Source organism: Onychostruthus taczanowskii, unplaced genomic scaffold, assembly GCF_017590055.1.
Source record: "Onychostruthus taczanowskii isolate IOZ18803 unplaced genomic scaffold, ASM1759005v1 scaffold8, whole genome shotgun sequence".
Lineage (NCBI taxonomy): Eukaryota > Metazoa > Chordata > Aves > Passeriformes > Passeridae > Onychostruthus > Onychostruthus taczanowskii.
The window spans coordinates 16,792,062-16,810,000 of record NW_024505892.1 but is presented as its reverse complement, the minus strand read 5'-3'; the positions used below and the strand labels follow the sequence as shown (position 1 = coordinate 16,810,000).

The following is a 17,939-nucleotide window of genomic DNA, read 5'->3' as shown; positions in this document are numbered from 1 at the left end:
ACGGATTCTTCTTCCTCTAACCAAGTCATGTGATAAGAATCTCTTAAAAACCACACTGTATGTTTTTGATAATGAAGTAAAGATTGCCATTCATCGTAGCATCTTCAAATTCTAAACAAGCATTACAACAGACAAAATCAAACTTATGCTAGCTGAAATCAATAAAACAATAATTGGGTGAACTAAAGCATTAAGTATGCCCGTTGGTTTTGGTGACCATCCAAAAAGTACATCCCACTAATGGTGAGACATATCTTCCTCTAACCTTTTAAAGACTTTCAGTATGGTTTCTGTGTCATGATGTATTGTAATTCAGGTCTTCTTTCACATAATTTTAATTTTTTCAAGAATTTCCTTTTGATGCTCATGTTTCAATAACTGTTTGACTAAAGTTAAATTCATCCCTATAGGCACGGATGATATTTCTTGCACAGCAGTCAAATTTGCCTTTAGATACTGATGTGATACAGCAGGTGCCTGATAGGAGAAATCACATCCTTCAATTCTGGCAAAGTTACAAATGCACAGATTAAATGGTGTTTCATTTATGGTGAGCTTGTCCACCACTATAGTGGAGCATGCTGTTCTGAGGCATGCATGACCTTGACTTATATATACAAGCAGGGTTGTCTGGTTGGCTGAATGAACCTCAATGTGACAAATGCTTTGTTCTGTATCCAGACAAGTGTCTTGATCATTATTCATATTTCCTTCACATATAAACCCTAATTGTCTTCTCATGGCACAAGACTCTATATTAATAGTCTGACAGTTCCCTTCAGCTTTCTGTGCCCATGTTCTGTGTTCAGAAGCATACAGTGCAGTTCCTTTATGATTCAACCTTAAAGCGACTATTGGGTATATTAAATCCACTGATGCATTATGTATAGTCAAAACAAAAACAGTCACTACACTTGTGACAGGATCATAGGCAAAATTGAGCAAAACCCACCAAGATTAAAGTTCTCTTTCTAAGTCAGAAGAATTATCCCAAACAATTTTGCAGATCTCAGCAGGAAAGTTGTGTTCTCCACTTTCTTTAGTAACTGAGGCAGCCACTGATTGCATCCACAAGTGTGCTTGTACACACCTAAGAGCAAAAGAAATATTCTCAGTAGCTGTACCCAAGGTGTTGATTATCAATTCATGGTCCCATTCTTCTGTATTTTCCCATTCTGGTGGTATCTTGGACAATTTCCACTGGGTGGTACCTAAAGCTAATAAAGGAGATTGTAAAGGCTGTTGTAACTTAATTGTGTCACTACCAGCTGCAGTTAATTTGTTCATTAATACCTCTGAATCCATTGTATTCAAAACCCCCAGTCCTGTTCTTAATAATCCAGTCAAATCTCTTTTTTGTCTGAGTGTATATGGTATATGCTTCTGTTAACCAAGTGGTCATCCATAAAAGAGGTCTTAAGAAATGGGGTACACTCCAGTCTAATGGCAGAAGCATTTACCTGCATTGCCATTTCTGCTTGCTTCAGGGACCATTCTGGATTAAGGAGTAGCCTTCAGATTCCAGTCTTTTTAATAGTATATGTTCCAGTTTTGGTAACTATAGACCAAATTGTCTCTTTTAGGGTTTGGAGTGTAGTCTGAGTATGGGCAGTCTGTCTTGGTAGAGGCTAATTGGTTGTTCTGGTTGTTCTAATTGTATGCTTCCAAGGAACAACACAGACTTGAGTTATATTATAGTCAATTCTAGAGTTCTTGTCTGCACATCCTTCTATTCTGAGTCGGAATTCAGGACAGTTGCTTAAGCATTTGTCACAACATTCAGGGCTAATCCGGATGAGTTCCATAGGTTCTTGGTCGAATTCGTGGAACCCATCCTGAACGAATGCATATTCACATCCCCAGACATTTCTCCCTTCCCAAACAGATGCATTTGTGACTCTCAGCATTTTTGACAGAGATTTACGGGAGTAAGAGTCATAAGCTGTTCCTCGACAAGTGTATATATCAGTTGCATTGTACACACGTGGTATTGCATTAACTTCAGTTATGGACATAGCTATGATAGTGAAGGTCACAGCTTTCCAAATTGTACTTGCCATTCTTTGAAACAAAGTCGTTACAAATACAAACTAGATTAATATTTCTTCTTACAATCTACTTATTTTCCTGCATAAGCTTTAATTTCAGTTCATTATCATCTGGTGTAACTTTCCAAACACCTCTTGGATCCTTTTTCTCTCGCGTATGGTGGATCCAGACGTTCTGTTCCTTGACCTTGATTGCAGTAAAAGTGGTGAGAAGCACTTGGAATGGTCCTTCCCACTGTGGGTCCAGAATTTTCTCTGCAAAAGACATATACATAATCTCCAGGCTGTATATCATGTACTGGTCCATCTAATTCCCTGCTCTGAAACCCAGACACATGCTTCTCAATTTCTGTGAGTTGTTTGTTTAGGGCCATCATGTAGCTGTGTGGGGTTTCTTCCCCTGCTTGGGTTGATGTTCCCTCTTGTACCCCATATGGCCTTCCATATAATATCTCAAAAGGACTTTTGATTTTTCTTTTGTCCTTGGTTTAGTCTGGATTCACAGTAATGCTAATGGAAGAGCCTGGGGACAATGTAATCTTTCTTCTTGCTCTAGCCTTATAATTTGTTCCTTGATTAAATGATTAATTTTTTCCACTTGGCCACTTGACTGGGGATGATATGGGATATGAAGCTCCCAGTCTATGCCCAATTGGCAGCTAATTTGCTGTACAATTTTTGAAATGAAGTGTGACCCTCTATCTGAAGATACTGTGGCTGGGGCCCCAAAGCATGGTATTATCTCTTGTAGCAGTACTTAAGTTATCTTTCACACTTTGGCAGTTCTGGTAGGAAAGGCTTCCAGCTATCCTGAAAAGAGAACTGTCAATACAAATAAATATTGATACCCCCCTTTCCTGGGAAGTTCTGAAAAATCAGTTTGCCACTGTTGCCCAGGCCCATAGGCTCTTCCAATTTGTCTAAGTTTTGGTTTGGGATTATTTTTGGGGTTAGTTTGGAGGCAAAGACTACATTGTCAAGTCACTTGAATAACTGTACCTTGTAAATTTCTGGCTACAATCCTATCTTTTAAATTATTATACCAAGCAGCTATTTCTGATGCTCCTCTTTTACTAGTGACAATAACAAATAGGAGGGGACTGCAAGCTTTCCATTCCCTTCTTGTGTAGTGGCCCATCTTTCCTGACTGAATTTCCCATTCTCAGTCTCAGTAATGATTCCAGAGAGTAAAGAACATATCAGCATATGTTGCTTCCTCCCATTTCTGTTCCCGTCTTAAAAATAACATCATCTGTAATAAAGTGTCATAGTCTAAGGTTCCAGATGGTGGCCATCTAACATCTCCTTCTAGCCTTTGAAGTGGCCATCATTGGTTACAAAATCAAATTAAATTCCTTTTATTTTCAGTTCCTCCATAGCCCACCAATTCTTTCCAGTGTGCCAAAATACAACCCAAAGGACTAGCCTTAGAAATTTCTGTACTCTGGTTAGTTCCCATTTTTCTTTTCCCAGTGCTTCTTTACTTTATCCCAACTCTTTGCCTTCATTTGAAAGTCTTGGGGTATAAAAATAGGCTGTGCACACTTAGTTCTAATTACTTCTGCTGGCTTCCCTAAATTAACTGAAACCCCCTTCTCCAATGGTTCAAACAACCTGTTACTTCTGTGGCTCTCACGACTGGTTGCCTGTAAAATCTTTATAGCTCTCTGAGTGTCCTTTGTGTCCTTAGAATAACACAAATGACAAAGTGACTCTCTCGGTCTCCTCCACCTAAATGTCTGTCTGTACTACAGCTCTTCAACTAAATACAGCAGAAGCAAACCCAGGGTTCACAAGGGCAGCCCTTCAGGCAAGCAACCTCTACCAAGCTCATTCTCCTCTGATTTCCATTTCCATTCATAGGACACCTCAGCTACTTATTTCTCACTCACTCTACCTAAACTTTGCTTCACAAAATCTCACATTCTTTTCCCAGTTTTCTTCCCACACAATCCAGTCTTCAGGTACGAAGTGTGACTTTGGGCACACCAACTTTAAAATCTCTTGTTCAAATCAGCTCGATTAAGGCGTTGTTTCCACTGACACAGGGCACACTCACTTTGCTGTCTTGCAGAATAACAATAATATCGTCCTGCACAAATATTAGAGTGAATTAACACCCACACACAATGCCAACCTCTAAATGAACCAGGGCTGCAGAGAAATGTCCACAGAGGCAAACTATTCCATGTATTCCTTCATGGAGTTCTAAACTCTCTATTGCAGGAAATTCCCAATCTAAAGACAGTCAATGGCCACCAGAAGTCTTATGTAATCCTTCTAGGTAAACCCGTTAGTTTCTTCTAGCTATTCCGTGATTCACTGGAGTAACAAATTCCCATGGATCAAGTCTGAATCACTGTGTGAGAGGGATTTCTTTAATTCTCCTAGCCGTGGTTAAAACAGAGAGCCCAGAGATAGCATCCCCAGAGAGCCATACACACTTCGCTGTGCATACTCACCACACCTCCCCTTTCCTCTTCTCAGGGGGAAAATGTACCAAAACTGCACACAAATCTCAAAACCACACCAGCACTCTACACAGGCTTCTCTAGCCCTAGGTCTCACTTGATCTTTTGTCCATAAATTGTCCTTGTCTGTCCCTCGGCAGAAATAATAACAGCCTTCTGCACAAATTCCACACTGTAATTAATCTTACACAAAATACTGCTCTCACTACAGGCAGCAATTCCACAAACACAACCCTGTATCAGATATTAGAACTAAACCATAGGGGTTGTCCTCCAGCTCGTTTTGCACTGTTCCCTATCTTCTTTAAAAATATCTAAATTCTCGGGACAACCTTTTCCACAGACTAAATTCACTGTCTCACATTCAGTATGTGCTCCCTCCTAGTTGTAGTACTGCGGGCATTCTGATTCCAGGAAATATTTGGGGCAAAATATTGTTTATTGTATATCTTATAGGGTCTCTGCCTATAAGATATACAATACCACCTCCTATTGCAGGTCTTGCAATGAAGAAGGACACAGCCAAGTGTCCCCCAGGTACCCAACAGAAAATTGTCAGATTACACAAAAAGCAACGAGTTACTCCTGGTCTTCTCTACCTCCACAGATTTCTGAGATTATCCTCAGCTGGGGGTAGCTCCCAATCAAAAGCTAAATAACAGTGCATTCAGCTTGAATATCCAACCCCTAAAAACACCCTTTCTGTCTTTCTATCCTATTTATAACAGCCCAGTCTCCTCCTATAGCCAAGAGCTCATCTGGTTTAAGCCCAAGCCACTTAAAGAGTGCCTCTCTGGACAGTCAAGTCCTTGCAGCTTGAGCCCAAGCTTCGCCAGCCACCTCTAACAATTTGTTAAAAATAAACAAACATCACAGTAAATACAAAAACCAAAACACCAAGTAAAAAAACCACTAGTTGCAACTATAACTTTCGACACAAGATAGCAGTGTTGTCTTAAAAATGAACTAAAGAGTTACCAGCTCATGGCAACTATACCTTTTGACACAAGATAGTAGTATTACCTCAAAAATGCACAATGTCCCTCAAAAATAGTGACAACTACAATTTCTGGTAACAAAAATCACAACTCATATATTTCATCAAACGCACACACACTGACACAGTCCGGACACAGTCAAAAATAGCAGCAAATAAAAGAATAACAGCAATGCACAGGAATTTGCCCAGTTCACTCCCAGAACTGCTAGCCGGTCTCCAAATTACCCTTTAGCCGGCAACCAAACCCTTCAGTGCTTGCAAGCAAACCTATGGGCCTGTGTTGCACACAGGGCCTCCCTGTGACTTACCAGCTGCCCCCTCAGCTACACGTACGTACAACTTAGAGACTAATTTCTCTAATTATAAACATACCCTTTGTCCGTAATGCCAGCGGTCTTGTCTGTGACAATGAGCAGACAGGGAGTGGAGGTCCCTCCAGGAACCTGGAGGTGTCCACAGCCCGGCCTGGTCTCGCAGTAAACAGAGGAGTCCTGCTGCAGTTGCCAGTATGATGCACGGACAGAAGACTCTTCACCTAATTAAAGTTGAAAAGTGGCATGTTTATTCAGCTTGCTGGGCACATTGGGAGGTAGTCCTCCAAAGACGTGCAAATTTCCAAAACTGTAGCTTCTCCATATATCTACGAAAGCTCTACATATTCATAAAGATACCGAGACGCCTATACATATGCATCACCTGCTCCCGCTTGGTATTACAATGAGCTGAATGTTCATTACGGCTGCGCAGTCATCTTCTTGAATTGGGTCAGTGGGCTTTGAAATGGGTCAGTGGGCTTCTGAGAGTGAAGTAAGAGGTCTTCCTCTTGGTAAATTCTTCACCTTTATCTGGTTGCCAGGACTTTGTGACCCCTTGGTCATGCTCCAAACTCCCTCTCCTGGACCCAGTCATTGTTAGAAGCCAGGTGTGTTTATGGTTCCTACCCTTTTACAATACTTCATATATTCCCTGTCCTTTCTAAGAATACAGCTGAGTCAAATACATGATATATTGTCTTTGCTTCAATTATCCCCGTCTGGTAATAATTACTCTTTTCCTAATCTCTTTGTTAAGCCCTTAATCAAAATATATGGCCTTCATCTTACTAGCTACATTTCTAACTTAACCCCTTGCTTCACAGTCACTTCTGAATATGTAGACTGCTGAGCTGTTCCAACCAGGCTGCCTCTGTAAAGAGTCAGCTGCAGTCTGGCAGAAAGCAGGTTGACTCCAATGCATTTCATTCATGTGCCTCACCAGACTGGCCTTTGGTACCACGTTCATCTAGACTCTTCCACCACATGGAAGAGTTCCTGTTCCTGCTACCCTGGACAAAGGAATGAAAAGCTGTTCTCTGAAACCAGAAAGTCACAAGTCGTAGTTTTTCACAAAACAACCTTTTACTTCTTTCTGTGCTGGGTTTGGTTTGGTTTTTCTCTTTCAGGGGATTTTAGGATATTCACCTGGGATGTAGGAGACACAAGTCATTGAAGCCTCTGCTTTGACTCAGACTTGGAACTTGACCTAGGGTCTCCCCATCTCAGTTGCCTACAGTTCTGAAGTGACTCTGCCTGTTACTCTCCTGCTGTAAACAGAAATACCGCCTTGCAGCAAATAAACTTCTAGTGGTTCTTGTCAGAGCCATGCCCAGAGGCTGTCACCCAGTTTGTTATTTACATGGCAGTGGTGTTAGATTGTTGCTGGGCAAACTGACTTCATAAAGACACAAAGCAGCTTCACCTGGCACTCTAGTGCTCAAAGTCTGTAGCAGGATGAAGCAAAATGTTTTAACCCACTCTGGCATATTTCCAGTATATTTTCATACTGTGTTTGATTTTATGCTGGACTCTTCAAGAGGGTGTTTCAGAGATACTCGGTTCTCCCAGACTGGAAAACATCTGTATTTCACTCTGAGTCATTTATGCTGTTTCCTTATCCAGAAGTGTCATTAAAGTCTAGCTGACTCAAAACAGGGCACACCACTGCCTTCTGAAAGTGGTGTGAATAAATAAATCCTCAACCTAGTTACAGAGAAATGATTTCACTTTTTTTTCCTTGTTTCTCACAAAGATTCTTGCAGTCTGCAAGCTCAGTAAATCTTAAAAAAAGTTCCCTTTTGTATTGCTTTTAGAATATAATTAGCTGGCAAGCATCATTAAGATACAGACTACATCAGCATAGCTACCACTGGCAGAGAGCAGGAACTTATTAGTGAACCAATATAAAATCCATTTTACCCTAATAAACCCATAGCCTTTTAAGGTGACTTAAGAGTGTAATGTGCAACATCCCTTTAGTTGTTCATGTTATCATGGGGAACTAGCAGATACTTAAGGGAACTGTGAAAAGGACAGTGATTCCTAACCATCTTCAAAATAGTATTGAATACTAGTTGTATCCTGTAATCTTTTAGGGGATACCTGCTTGCCAGTGTAGATGAGAGCTCACCTGTATTCTCTCTGCTGTTCTGGCAGTTGTCCAACTCTGTGACCTCTTCAACATCTAAAGATGACATGTGAGGCAACCTGATCATACCTCATGAGACATTTTTACTCTTCAGTCCTGAGTACCAAATAGAGCCAGTTAAATTATGGCTGGTCTTCTCAGGAGCCTTACTTTAAAACATAATCTAAGGGAATGCAATCTATTCTGGGCAGCATTTACAATGGTAATGAGATGAGGTTTTATTTATATATTTTTGTGGGATGTTTTACACAAGGTTAAAGAGACTGAGCTAGTAGGAATAGTAAAGTATGACCAGAACAACGTGTGTATTGATGAGAAAGGATGGGACAAAACACAAACTTGATAAAAAGGGAGGGAAAAGGAAACCATCTTTTCAAAAATGGCAATTGGCCACAACCATTACATAGTAACAGTAACCATGCAAGAACCATGATCTTTAAGTTACTTAATTTATTAATTTACATAATTTCTGAGGGCAAGTTTCACCTGTGTCAAGCAGTAACTTATTCATGGTTTTTAATCTTACTTTCTTTACTTTGTAGGCCTTATCAATGTCTGGATTATTCTGCTGGAAGAATTAACAACTGCCATTTCCAACTGTCCCCGTCAGCACCAGCCTCCTACTTTGGATCTGCTCTTTGAGTTGCTGAGGGACGTTTCCAAGACACCTGGTAATGAAAGGGCCTGATAAAATGTGAGCTAGTGGAGTCCTAACCAAACCTTTTAGACTCCTAAGCCATTTCTGTAAAGTATGTTACTTGTGTTAAAGCTGCACAGAGGCATTCTCTGCCAGGAAGGGATTTTCTCAGAGCTGATAAGTTTTTCCACTTAGTCCATCATTCTGTTGACAAAAGGCATCTTGTAAGAGCATATTGAACATATGCTTGAATTCATTGCACAATAAAGAGGTGTGGTACTCTATCGATGTCCTAGGCACAGGAAATGTTTGCTTCATGTCTAGCAAATGGAAGAGAAAATTACATAATCCTGCAGATCTGCTGGGAAAGACTGCAGGTAAACAGTTAGCTAAATGTTCCTCATAACTACATCCAAATTTTGCCACTCTCATCTCACAAAAAAGTTTCAGAACCTCTTTACTTCAGCATTACCTCAGGCTTCAGCTTGGAACAAGTTAGCAAATTTACTGAGCATGTAGGTTTGTAAGCAAGTATATACAACCATTATTGTGTTTATTTTAAGGACCAGGATTTGGCATTTATGCAGTTGTACATCTTCTTCTTCCCACGATGTCTCTTTGGCTCCATCGCAGCCATGGTGACCACTCTTACTGGGATGTGGCATCTTCTAATTTCAAGCATGCCATTGGCCTTTCCAGTGAACTTGTAGTGGAGCACATTCAGAATTTCATACACTCAGGTATGTCATTGTAGTGTCATATCTACTGTCATCAGTGACATGTTGCTGAATAGCTACTTGAGGAGGTGGTTTCATTGCTTTTTTTGTTGCTCAAGCATAAAATATGAGGAGAGTTAAAAATTTCTGATTTTTTTTTCTTTATAGGGTTTAGAATTATGGGGAAAAAATTGTAAGACATTTATGGAAGTTATTTAGACCAGGCTCCTTCTTAGGGCAGGGCTATCTTCAAAATTAAAAGATCATAATCTTTAGTATATTCCCAAAAGAAGATACAAAGACTTTGATCATAAAGAACTAGAATATCAGAAACAGGATCTAAGATAGTTTCTCCTGTACCACTTCAGTCCAGACATTTTATATTGTTAACTTTAAAAGGACTGTTCTTCTTTCAGCTTGAGGTAATGCATGTTTCAATAGCTGCATAAAAATCTTTTGGTCTTGCAAATTCTCTGAATAGCAGTAAGTGTAGCAAGACTGTTTATCTCTAATTATAATGAAAAGGCAATGATGTTAAAACCAGTCTGTGTTTTTTCCTTATAGATATTGGTTATGAAAATATGATCAATACTATGTTGAAAGATCTTTTCAAGTTACTGGTAGCCTGCGTAGCAGAACCAACAGAAATCATTTCCAGAGTTGGCTGCTCCTGTATCAGGTAACCCAATCTGTTCACTTTTAGCTCATTCAAAAAAGATGTCTATGTCTTTGAAGGACTTGTGGACGGATAAGTTGGTTGACATGTCAAAAGAAGTCTACAATACATCTTAGGTCTTTTTAGTGGAATAATGGATTTTAGACTTACTAACCTTTTCTTACTGTTTTTTCAGTGTGCTTCAGAACCCGTGATTTTAGGTATTACTAGGTGTACGATTCTCAAAAAAAGCACTTGCACATTACTTATAATCAGTCAATAATTGATCCTTAAGAAAAAGGGTCTTCTCCTGGCATTCACAGGTCTTTAGAGGTAATTAGCACCTTCTTCAGTCTTCAGGTCATTACAGTCATAATCAAAATAAGCACTGCATTTATACAGTTACATAGTGTGTAGTTCTTGAGGAAAGGTGTCTACTTGAAGAGGAAAAGCAAAGGAGAAAAAAAAGTCAAAACTATAGTGTAATTCCAAAAATAGGTTAGGGTAACAACTGAGGAGATTGGATAACATTAGCTAGCAACTGAGTAAGCCTTTTATTCTGTTTTCATTGATTCATAGAATGGTTTGGGTTGGAAGAGACCTTAAAGATCACTTCATTTCAACTCCCCTGCCATGGACAGAGACACTTTCCACTAAACCAAGTTGCTCAAAGCCCCATCCAGCTTGGCTTTGGACACTTCCAAAGATGGGGATTTTCAACCTTCTCCCTTTAGGAATAAGAATTGTCTAGTTCCTCCTTGAACATGGTAATATTTTCCTGTGTCCTTGCAGGTATGTCTTGGTGACAGCAGGGCCTGTTTTTAGTGAAGAGATGTGGAGGCTTGCATGTTGTGCCTTGCAGGATGCATTCTCTGCCACTCTGGAGCCAGTAAAGGTAAAACTGCCATTTTGGTGTCAGTCAAAATGTAATCACACAGTGGATGCACTAACTGTGGACAAGTTGTTAATTTGTTAACTCACAATTAAACATGTTGGATCAACAGTGGAGATTGAAATCAGTTTTTCTAAATGTATACAGACCAAACTAGTAGCTTTCAGTTCAGACTTATTTTAAATTGCCTTGCCAGTATGAAATCAGACGAGTTCAATAGGTGAAAATTTCTCTTTTGACCAATTTCTTCCTCTGGATTTACAAAAACTAGGTAGAAGACAATGTTGTTTTGCTGTAGCTGCATGCTCCATATAGACTTGTTTTCAATTCACTGTCTGTTTTGTAAACAAAAAATCCTGTGAAGTCTTTGCAGACCAGCATTCATAAAAAGCTGCCTTTACATTGGATATATTAATTCAAGATGGCAGGTGACCAGCTAGTGGGAATGGCAAAGGTTACTGAATCTTGTATTTCCCACAAACAGGCTGGACATGGTCATTTGTTAAGCACACAGTGAAATTCTGATGTTGTGTCTCTCTATAGAACCTGTTGGGCTATTTCCACAGTGGCACTGAAAGCTTCAGTGGAGATGCCTGTGAAGTGAAGGTGGCAGCCCCCTCCCTCTCACCAAGTGCTGAAGCTGAGTACTGGAGGATCAGAGCCATGGCACAGCAGGTACTGACAGATGTTTCAGGGCAAGTCAGAAAACCTTTTAAACTTGGAGCTTTTCTTTATGAAGGTATATTTTTTCCACCGTCTTCCTCACAAACCCTGCAGGCAAAGACTTTGTCATCACCAGGCTAATGTCAATTGTCTTATAGTAGTATTCAGAAAAATTAACAAAAACTAGAAAAAAAAAAAAAAGGAAACATCAGAACTGTCATCCTGTAAACAAGAATTTTAAATTACTAGGGTGGGAAAAAATGCATGGGTATCTAGAGAGGACTGACAATGAGCCTACTGTGTAATGTAATTTCTAAAATTGCCAGGATCGCATACATCAGTGGAGATGTTTCTGATAGAGAAAGGGAAATAGTAGTGTCACTGTGAATCCACTTCAAGAATGTCACATAGATTTCTGAATACTCTTTTAAAGAATGATAAATTGAAAGGACAAAAATTGCACTAGAACAGAGATGGTGATATGAAAATAGGAAAACAAGATTTGATTAACCTATCCATGCATTTTTCTCTATAAATACCTAAGGTGTAGATTGCAAAGAAGTAAAAGGGTTACTGGGAACTAGAGGATAATGCTGACATTTAACAAATGATTCACTAACTCCTAATCAGAATCAGCAGAGCAAACTTGGAACCTTCTTAGGGTTCTTTTGACAGCAGTGAAGGTTATTCATTCTATGAAAGTGGTTCTATGAAACAAGTTCTTTGAAATACTGCAGACTGAACTTAATGACCTGCAGGGTACCACAAAACTGTAAATACCATATGACAGTTTCAGCCTGGGAAAGCAGATAGATTAAAACAGCCAGCAGATGTTTGGTGTCAATTTCTGACTTGATAAATCATACTCTGATGCTGCTTGAAAATCTGAGACACGCAGACCAGGAATGGTGATCACAAATAATGTGGTAGTGGCAGACATTGTTTGAATAGAAAATGTGTTTTAAATTAAGTTTTAAAGATGCAGAACTCAAGAAAGCAGGGACTGTAGCATTAATACTTTTCTTGTAGACACTATCAGTGGCACTCCCTGAGTCCTCCACAGTGAGGATTTGCTACAACAATGAAGATACAAAAGAAAGTCACAGCAATTGAGAGTTGTTTCCCTGTTTCCCACTGAACTGATTTTGGTTGGGATGGAGTTAATTTTCTTCCTAGTAGTTAGTACAGTGCTGTGGTTTGAATTTAGTATGAGAATAATGTTGATAACACACTGATGTTCTAGTTGTTGCTGAATAGTGCTTACACTAGATCAAGGACCATTCAATTTTCCATCCTCTGCCAGTAATGAGGGCTTGAGAAGCCTGGGGGGAGCATGGCCAGGACAGCTGATGGAGACTGGCCAGAGGGATATCCCATACCACAGAGTGTCATGCTCAGTGTGTAAATGAGGGCAGTTGTCTGGCAGGGGGCTGCTCAGGAACAGGCTGGACATATTTAGTTGCTGTCTGCGGTTAAATAACAGCACACCCCAAAGGGTTGCGTATTAGGTGTCTGTTGTATCTTCATGGCTGAAAATAATCCTTCTAACAACCAACCTTTCTAGGTGCAACTGGCTAACTGTGCAAACAGGTCCCTGTCTCCACTGTACGTGGTACTTTCAGATAGAAGCATACAGACAGCAGAAAGCTTGGTTTGGCATTTGGTGTTATGCCTTATACAGGTTCAAAGAAAAATATGTCTGGCCTTTGCCCTGCACCCCACTAGATGTCTGGAGGCAGCCTGTTGCTGTTTTACCAAAGCAGAATACTCCAGGAAAGGTCTGCCTGGGGGGATACCTTGCATTCTCTCTATCACTGTAAAATTATTCAGAATGACAGATATTTCACACTGCAGGAAATCCTATTCCCAGCCCTTCCCCCACCCCAGACCCACTGCAAGTGCTGAACTGATTGTTTTATGTAACTTGTTGCGTTCTAGGTCTTCATGCTGGAGACTCAGTGCTCCCCAAAAACCCCTAGCAACAAGGAAGGGTTTGAACATGCCCAGTCGTGTGTGCTCATCATTGACCTGCCACCAGAAAAGAAACCAAATGGGCATAACCAGAGAAGGTAAAATATCTTCCAAGGAAGACACTGTGTCACTAAAAGCAAGATAAAAGTATTGCTGAACAGGAAGAGGTGTCAACTGAGCCTGGTAAATCATACCTCTCCATAGGGCTCATGAACAAAAACGAATACACTGATCAAATTAGGTTTTGTGACACTGTTGCAGTTTTAGTGATAGCTAGCAAATGCAATGTCTGCTTCACTAAGGGTCTTTTAAATTCAGTATTACTTAGTTAAGAAGGTAAAAAAAAGAACTGGGGCATTATAAACTGAAGAGATGACATCCAGAACTGCAAAGCTGTCAACATTGAGCTAGGGAAGGTTTTTTTTGCTTGGCATTATTTTTGTGGAAGTCTTTCTGTTATGTTACCACCTGAGAACCTCATCTGTTTACACTACAGTCTGATTCTGTGAAAGAATATTTCCTTTTGCTTGCACGTGGTTGTTTAAACAACTGCTGTACCATCATTTGGGCCAAGAATCAGAATTCTGCATTCAGGGTTTGTGTTTGTATTGCAAGGTATGTAATGGCATGAAATTGTCTTTTACGAGATACCAAACATGGGTTTACACCATTCAAAGCTAAACTATTGCTTGCAACAAGGAGCCAGAATGTGATGGTCCTTCTTTGGATGGACAGGAAGAAAGACCATGCAAGGTGTCTCTATTCTTACACTGCTGTACAGAAGTTTTCCCCTGATAGCAGGTGCTCTGTTGCTTCACCATCATAGAACAGGGCCTTGCACAGAGACAAAGAAAGCTTGACGTCACAGGTTAAATCATTCCTTTATAGGGGAAAATATCTACTTTATCCAAAGGCTAGCAAGTTATTCTTCTTCTTACTATGAATGTAAAGCAAAAGACTGGAATAGTCACCTCTCATAGCGCCTGAGGCCATGCAATCTAACAGGCTGTGACTGTAAGGGTAGCAAGGGTCTTGCTTGTCTTTAAACAAATAAATAAATCTTGCAATTTATGCAAACTCTGAATGCTCTCACACTGCGCTTTATCCAACCTACTGCTAAAGGTGTATATGCCCATAGCCAAGTGTTATCCCAGCAATGCTTGTTTTTTCACCAAAACACAGCTCACAAGTTAACTGTGCCACTGTTTTCATATTATTTGCTACAGCAGTGCAGTAATATGGCAATCATGCATGATAGTAAATGTGGCCTTTCCAAAAGTTTTGCTTTAACCTTAGCAGGGTTTCACTTCTCCCTTTTGGTTTTGTTTCCTTAATGCTGCATCGTTTCACAGGAAGCTGGGGTAAGGGAGCTCTTCTTCTTCCTGAAAAGTAATCACATGTTTCAGTTTGAGACTTTGGGCAGAGTAAGAAAATACTATCCTTAACCAGCTTTGGCATTGTGTTTTCACCTGTAGTTCTCTACCAGTTTCTTTTGGGATTGAGCAGTACTTTACACTGTCCTTGTAAATTGCTTTTTTGGCTATTACAAGGAAAGCAGATCTCCTTCATTCCTGACCCTGCTTTTGAAATAGGATTAGTTGCTTGAAATCACTGCAAGTTCTTATTTAACTTTTTACATGCTCTTAAGAGCTTTTTTGAGTCAGAGCCTCTAATGATTTTTACAGCAGAAAACTACTTCCCCATAAAGAGCTCAACTCTATGTGCTAATCATTAACATTTTATCACTGTCAAATAATAAGACTACTACATTTTACTGAGGTATCAGCTGTGTCATGGTAGGCAAAGTGACACAGGGAATGTAACTGAATAACAGTTTTGCCTGAACTTTTTTTGAAATGTTGTATTCTCAAAACTGGCCTTTGATAGAATTTGTCAAAAAAAAAAAAAATTGGCTTTTTGTCTTGGTATTCCCAAACACTTTTGAAAGTTGTTTAATGAAAGCAGAATAATTTTTTTGCAACAAAAAAGTCAAAGATCTACAACTGAACATCTCATGTTATGTGAAGATTTGCTTTGAATTAGACCTAAAACTTCAGTATTGGAAGAAAACTGAAAAATCTCTTCCTTATTTGATAGCTGTGCTAATTAAAACCCATCACATCAAACCAAGTATTATTATGTGCATCAGTTTCATTTAGAACATTGCCCTGTAATCTTACATAAAGACCTTTTTAAAAGACCTTAAGATAGGTTTATAATTTGAAACCCATGAGATACCAAACAACAATCCTGTCTTTTTTCCAAGCCTTGCTTGCTTGTAAGCCTCGCTTGGCTGTAAGCCTCTCGGTGTTATTTACTGGTGAAAGACCTGAAAACTTTGGTCAGAGGCATTTGCCATTCCTGTGTCCCCTGTGCAAATCAAACATCAGTGAGGGCTAAAACAACTCCCAGCATCTCTCTAACAGGAGCACAGCTAAGGATCACCCAATATCATACATGAGGAACAGGGTTAGGAATCGATAAGGCCATTCTAGGCTCTCAGTGTTCAAGTTGAAGTCTTAAGAGCAAGCAGTGAAATGTGCCTTCAGCCAGACTTCAGCTTCTTTGCATGCTGCATTGCACTGCTGATGTTTCTGTACATGTTTCTTTATTGGTTGGATACCTCTTCATGGTTTCTTTTTAAGAAGTACTCCTGGGCATTAGTGGAAATGGAAACTGAGTAGTAGACTAGTTTTGGCCCCAATTTTTCATGGCAAATTAAAGGTTGTCTGACATGCTGGTGGAAGAATAATTTGTGTGTTAATAAATTCCTCAGATATAGCAGGCTGAAATATCTGAGTGTGCTTTTATTCTTAGTACAACCACAATGCACCATTTTAATATTCTGTGATTTTTTTTCCTTCCATGCTTGGTTTACCAAGTATTCCTTTCAGGACAATAGTGGTAAGCTTGCTGTCCCACCAAGTGCTGCTCCAGAATTTATATGACATCTTACTGGAAGAATTTGTGAAAGGCCCTTCTAACTTGGAGGAGAAAATGGCAATACAAGTACCAGAAAACAAGTTGGCTGGTTTTCTCAGGTACATCTCCATGCAAAACCTGGCTGTCATCTTTGACTTACTCCTGGACTCCTACAGAACAGCCAGAGAGTTTGACACCAGACCTGGGCTGAAGTGTTTGTTGAAAAAAGTGTCTGGCATTGGTGGGGCTGCCAATCTTTATCGCCAGTCAGCAATGAGCTTCAACATCTACTTCCATGCCTTGGTTTGTGCAATCCTGACAAACCAGGAGAACATCACTGCAGAGCAAGTGAAAAAGATCCTCTTTGAAGATGATGAGAGAAGCACAGACTCATCACAGCAGTGTTCTTCAGAAGATGAAGACATTTTTGAAGAAACTGCCCAGGTCAGTCCCCCACGAGGGAAGGAGAAGAGGCAGTGGAGGGCTCGAATCCCATCTCTGAGTGTGCAGCCGGTCAGCAATGCAGACTGGGGGTGGCTGATCAAGCGGCTTCACAAGCTCTGCATGGAACTGTGCAACAACTACATCCAAATGCACCTGGACCTGGAGAACAATGTAGAGGAGCCTCCAGTGTTCAAAGGTGACTCTTTCTTCATTTTACCATCTTTTCACTCAGAGACCTCCACGCCATCAACTGGAGGGCTGTCTGGAAAGGACACACCATTAGAAGATGACCGAAGCCAAATCAGGGACCAGCTGGGAGACAGCCTGACACCTCGAGGAGGGAGTGGAGAAATATTGCTGCTACCCCCTCCCCTGAGTCCTAAACCAGAAAAAAAAGAGCAAACCAAGAAAAAAGAATGGTGGGAGAGTGCTGGTAACAAAATCTACACCATAGCCACTGACAAAACCATCTCCAAGTTTATGACAGAATACAAGAAGAGAAAGCAGCAACAGGCCATGACATCCTTCACCAAAGAAGTCAAAATGGAAAAGAAAGGGGAACTCCTGGGTTCAAGAGGCCCTGACTCACCTGTACTCCAGCGGCCTCAACATCTTCTAGATCAAGGTCAAATGAGGCATTCATTCAGTGCTGGTCCAGAGATCCTGAGACAAGAGAAGAGACCCCGTTCAGGATCCACAGTCAGCTCCCTGAATATATCTATTAGGGATGCAGAGGCCCAGATACAGGTAGGACATTCTTGTAGAAGGCTAATAATAATAGCAATAAATAAAAACATACCTATACATTTTTACATTATTATAATTTTTTTTGTTAAATATTGTATTATATTATGAAGTCCTCGTGATGAGGACTGAATCTTTAGGATCTGGAATTAATAAAAACCTGATTCTGCCCTATTAAAAGAAAGTCAGTTTTCAGGGAGGTGTCATCAGGCATATACTAGTTCAGCTGTCAAGAGTGCTTCTATGACTGGGGCCAAAGCTGCACTTAATCCTGAGAGCTGACAACCTACAGCAAACTCATTGCTTACTGCTA

General features: G+C 40.2%; 1 protein-coding gene across 3 annotated transcripts in view; it reads left to right on the top strand.

Annotated features, from left to right (window-relative positions):
• Positions 1-17,939, top strand: part of ARFGEF3 (ARFGEF family member 3) — a 93,417-nt gene that overhangs the window by 67,974 nt on the left and 7,504 nt on the right. For all 3 annotated transcript variants that reach the window (XM_041423686.1, XM_041423685.1, XM_041423684.1), the window contains 7 exons: positions 8,525-8,653; positions 9,183-9,359; positions 9,900-10,014; positions 10,783-10,885; positions 11,426-11,557; positions 13,484-13,614; positions 16,399-17,629. In XM_041423686.1, coding sequence (XP_041279620.1) covers positions 8,525-8,653; positions 9,183-9,359; positions 9,900-10,014; positions 10,783-10,885; positions 11,426-11,557; positions 13,484-13,614; positions 16,399-17,629 — 2,018 coding nt within the window. The remainder of the gene's footprint in view (positions 1-8,524; positions 8,654-9,182; positions 9,360-9,899; positions 10,015-10,782; positions 10,886-11,425; positions 11,558-13,483; positions 13,615-16,398; positions 17,630-17,939) is intronic.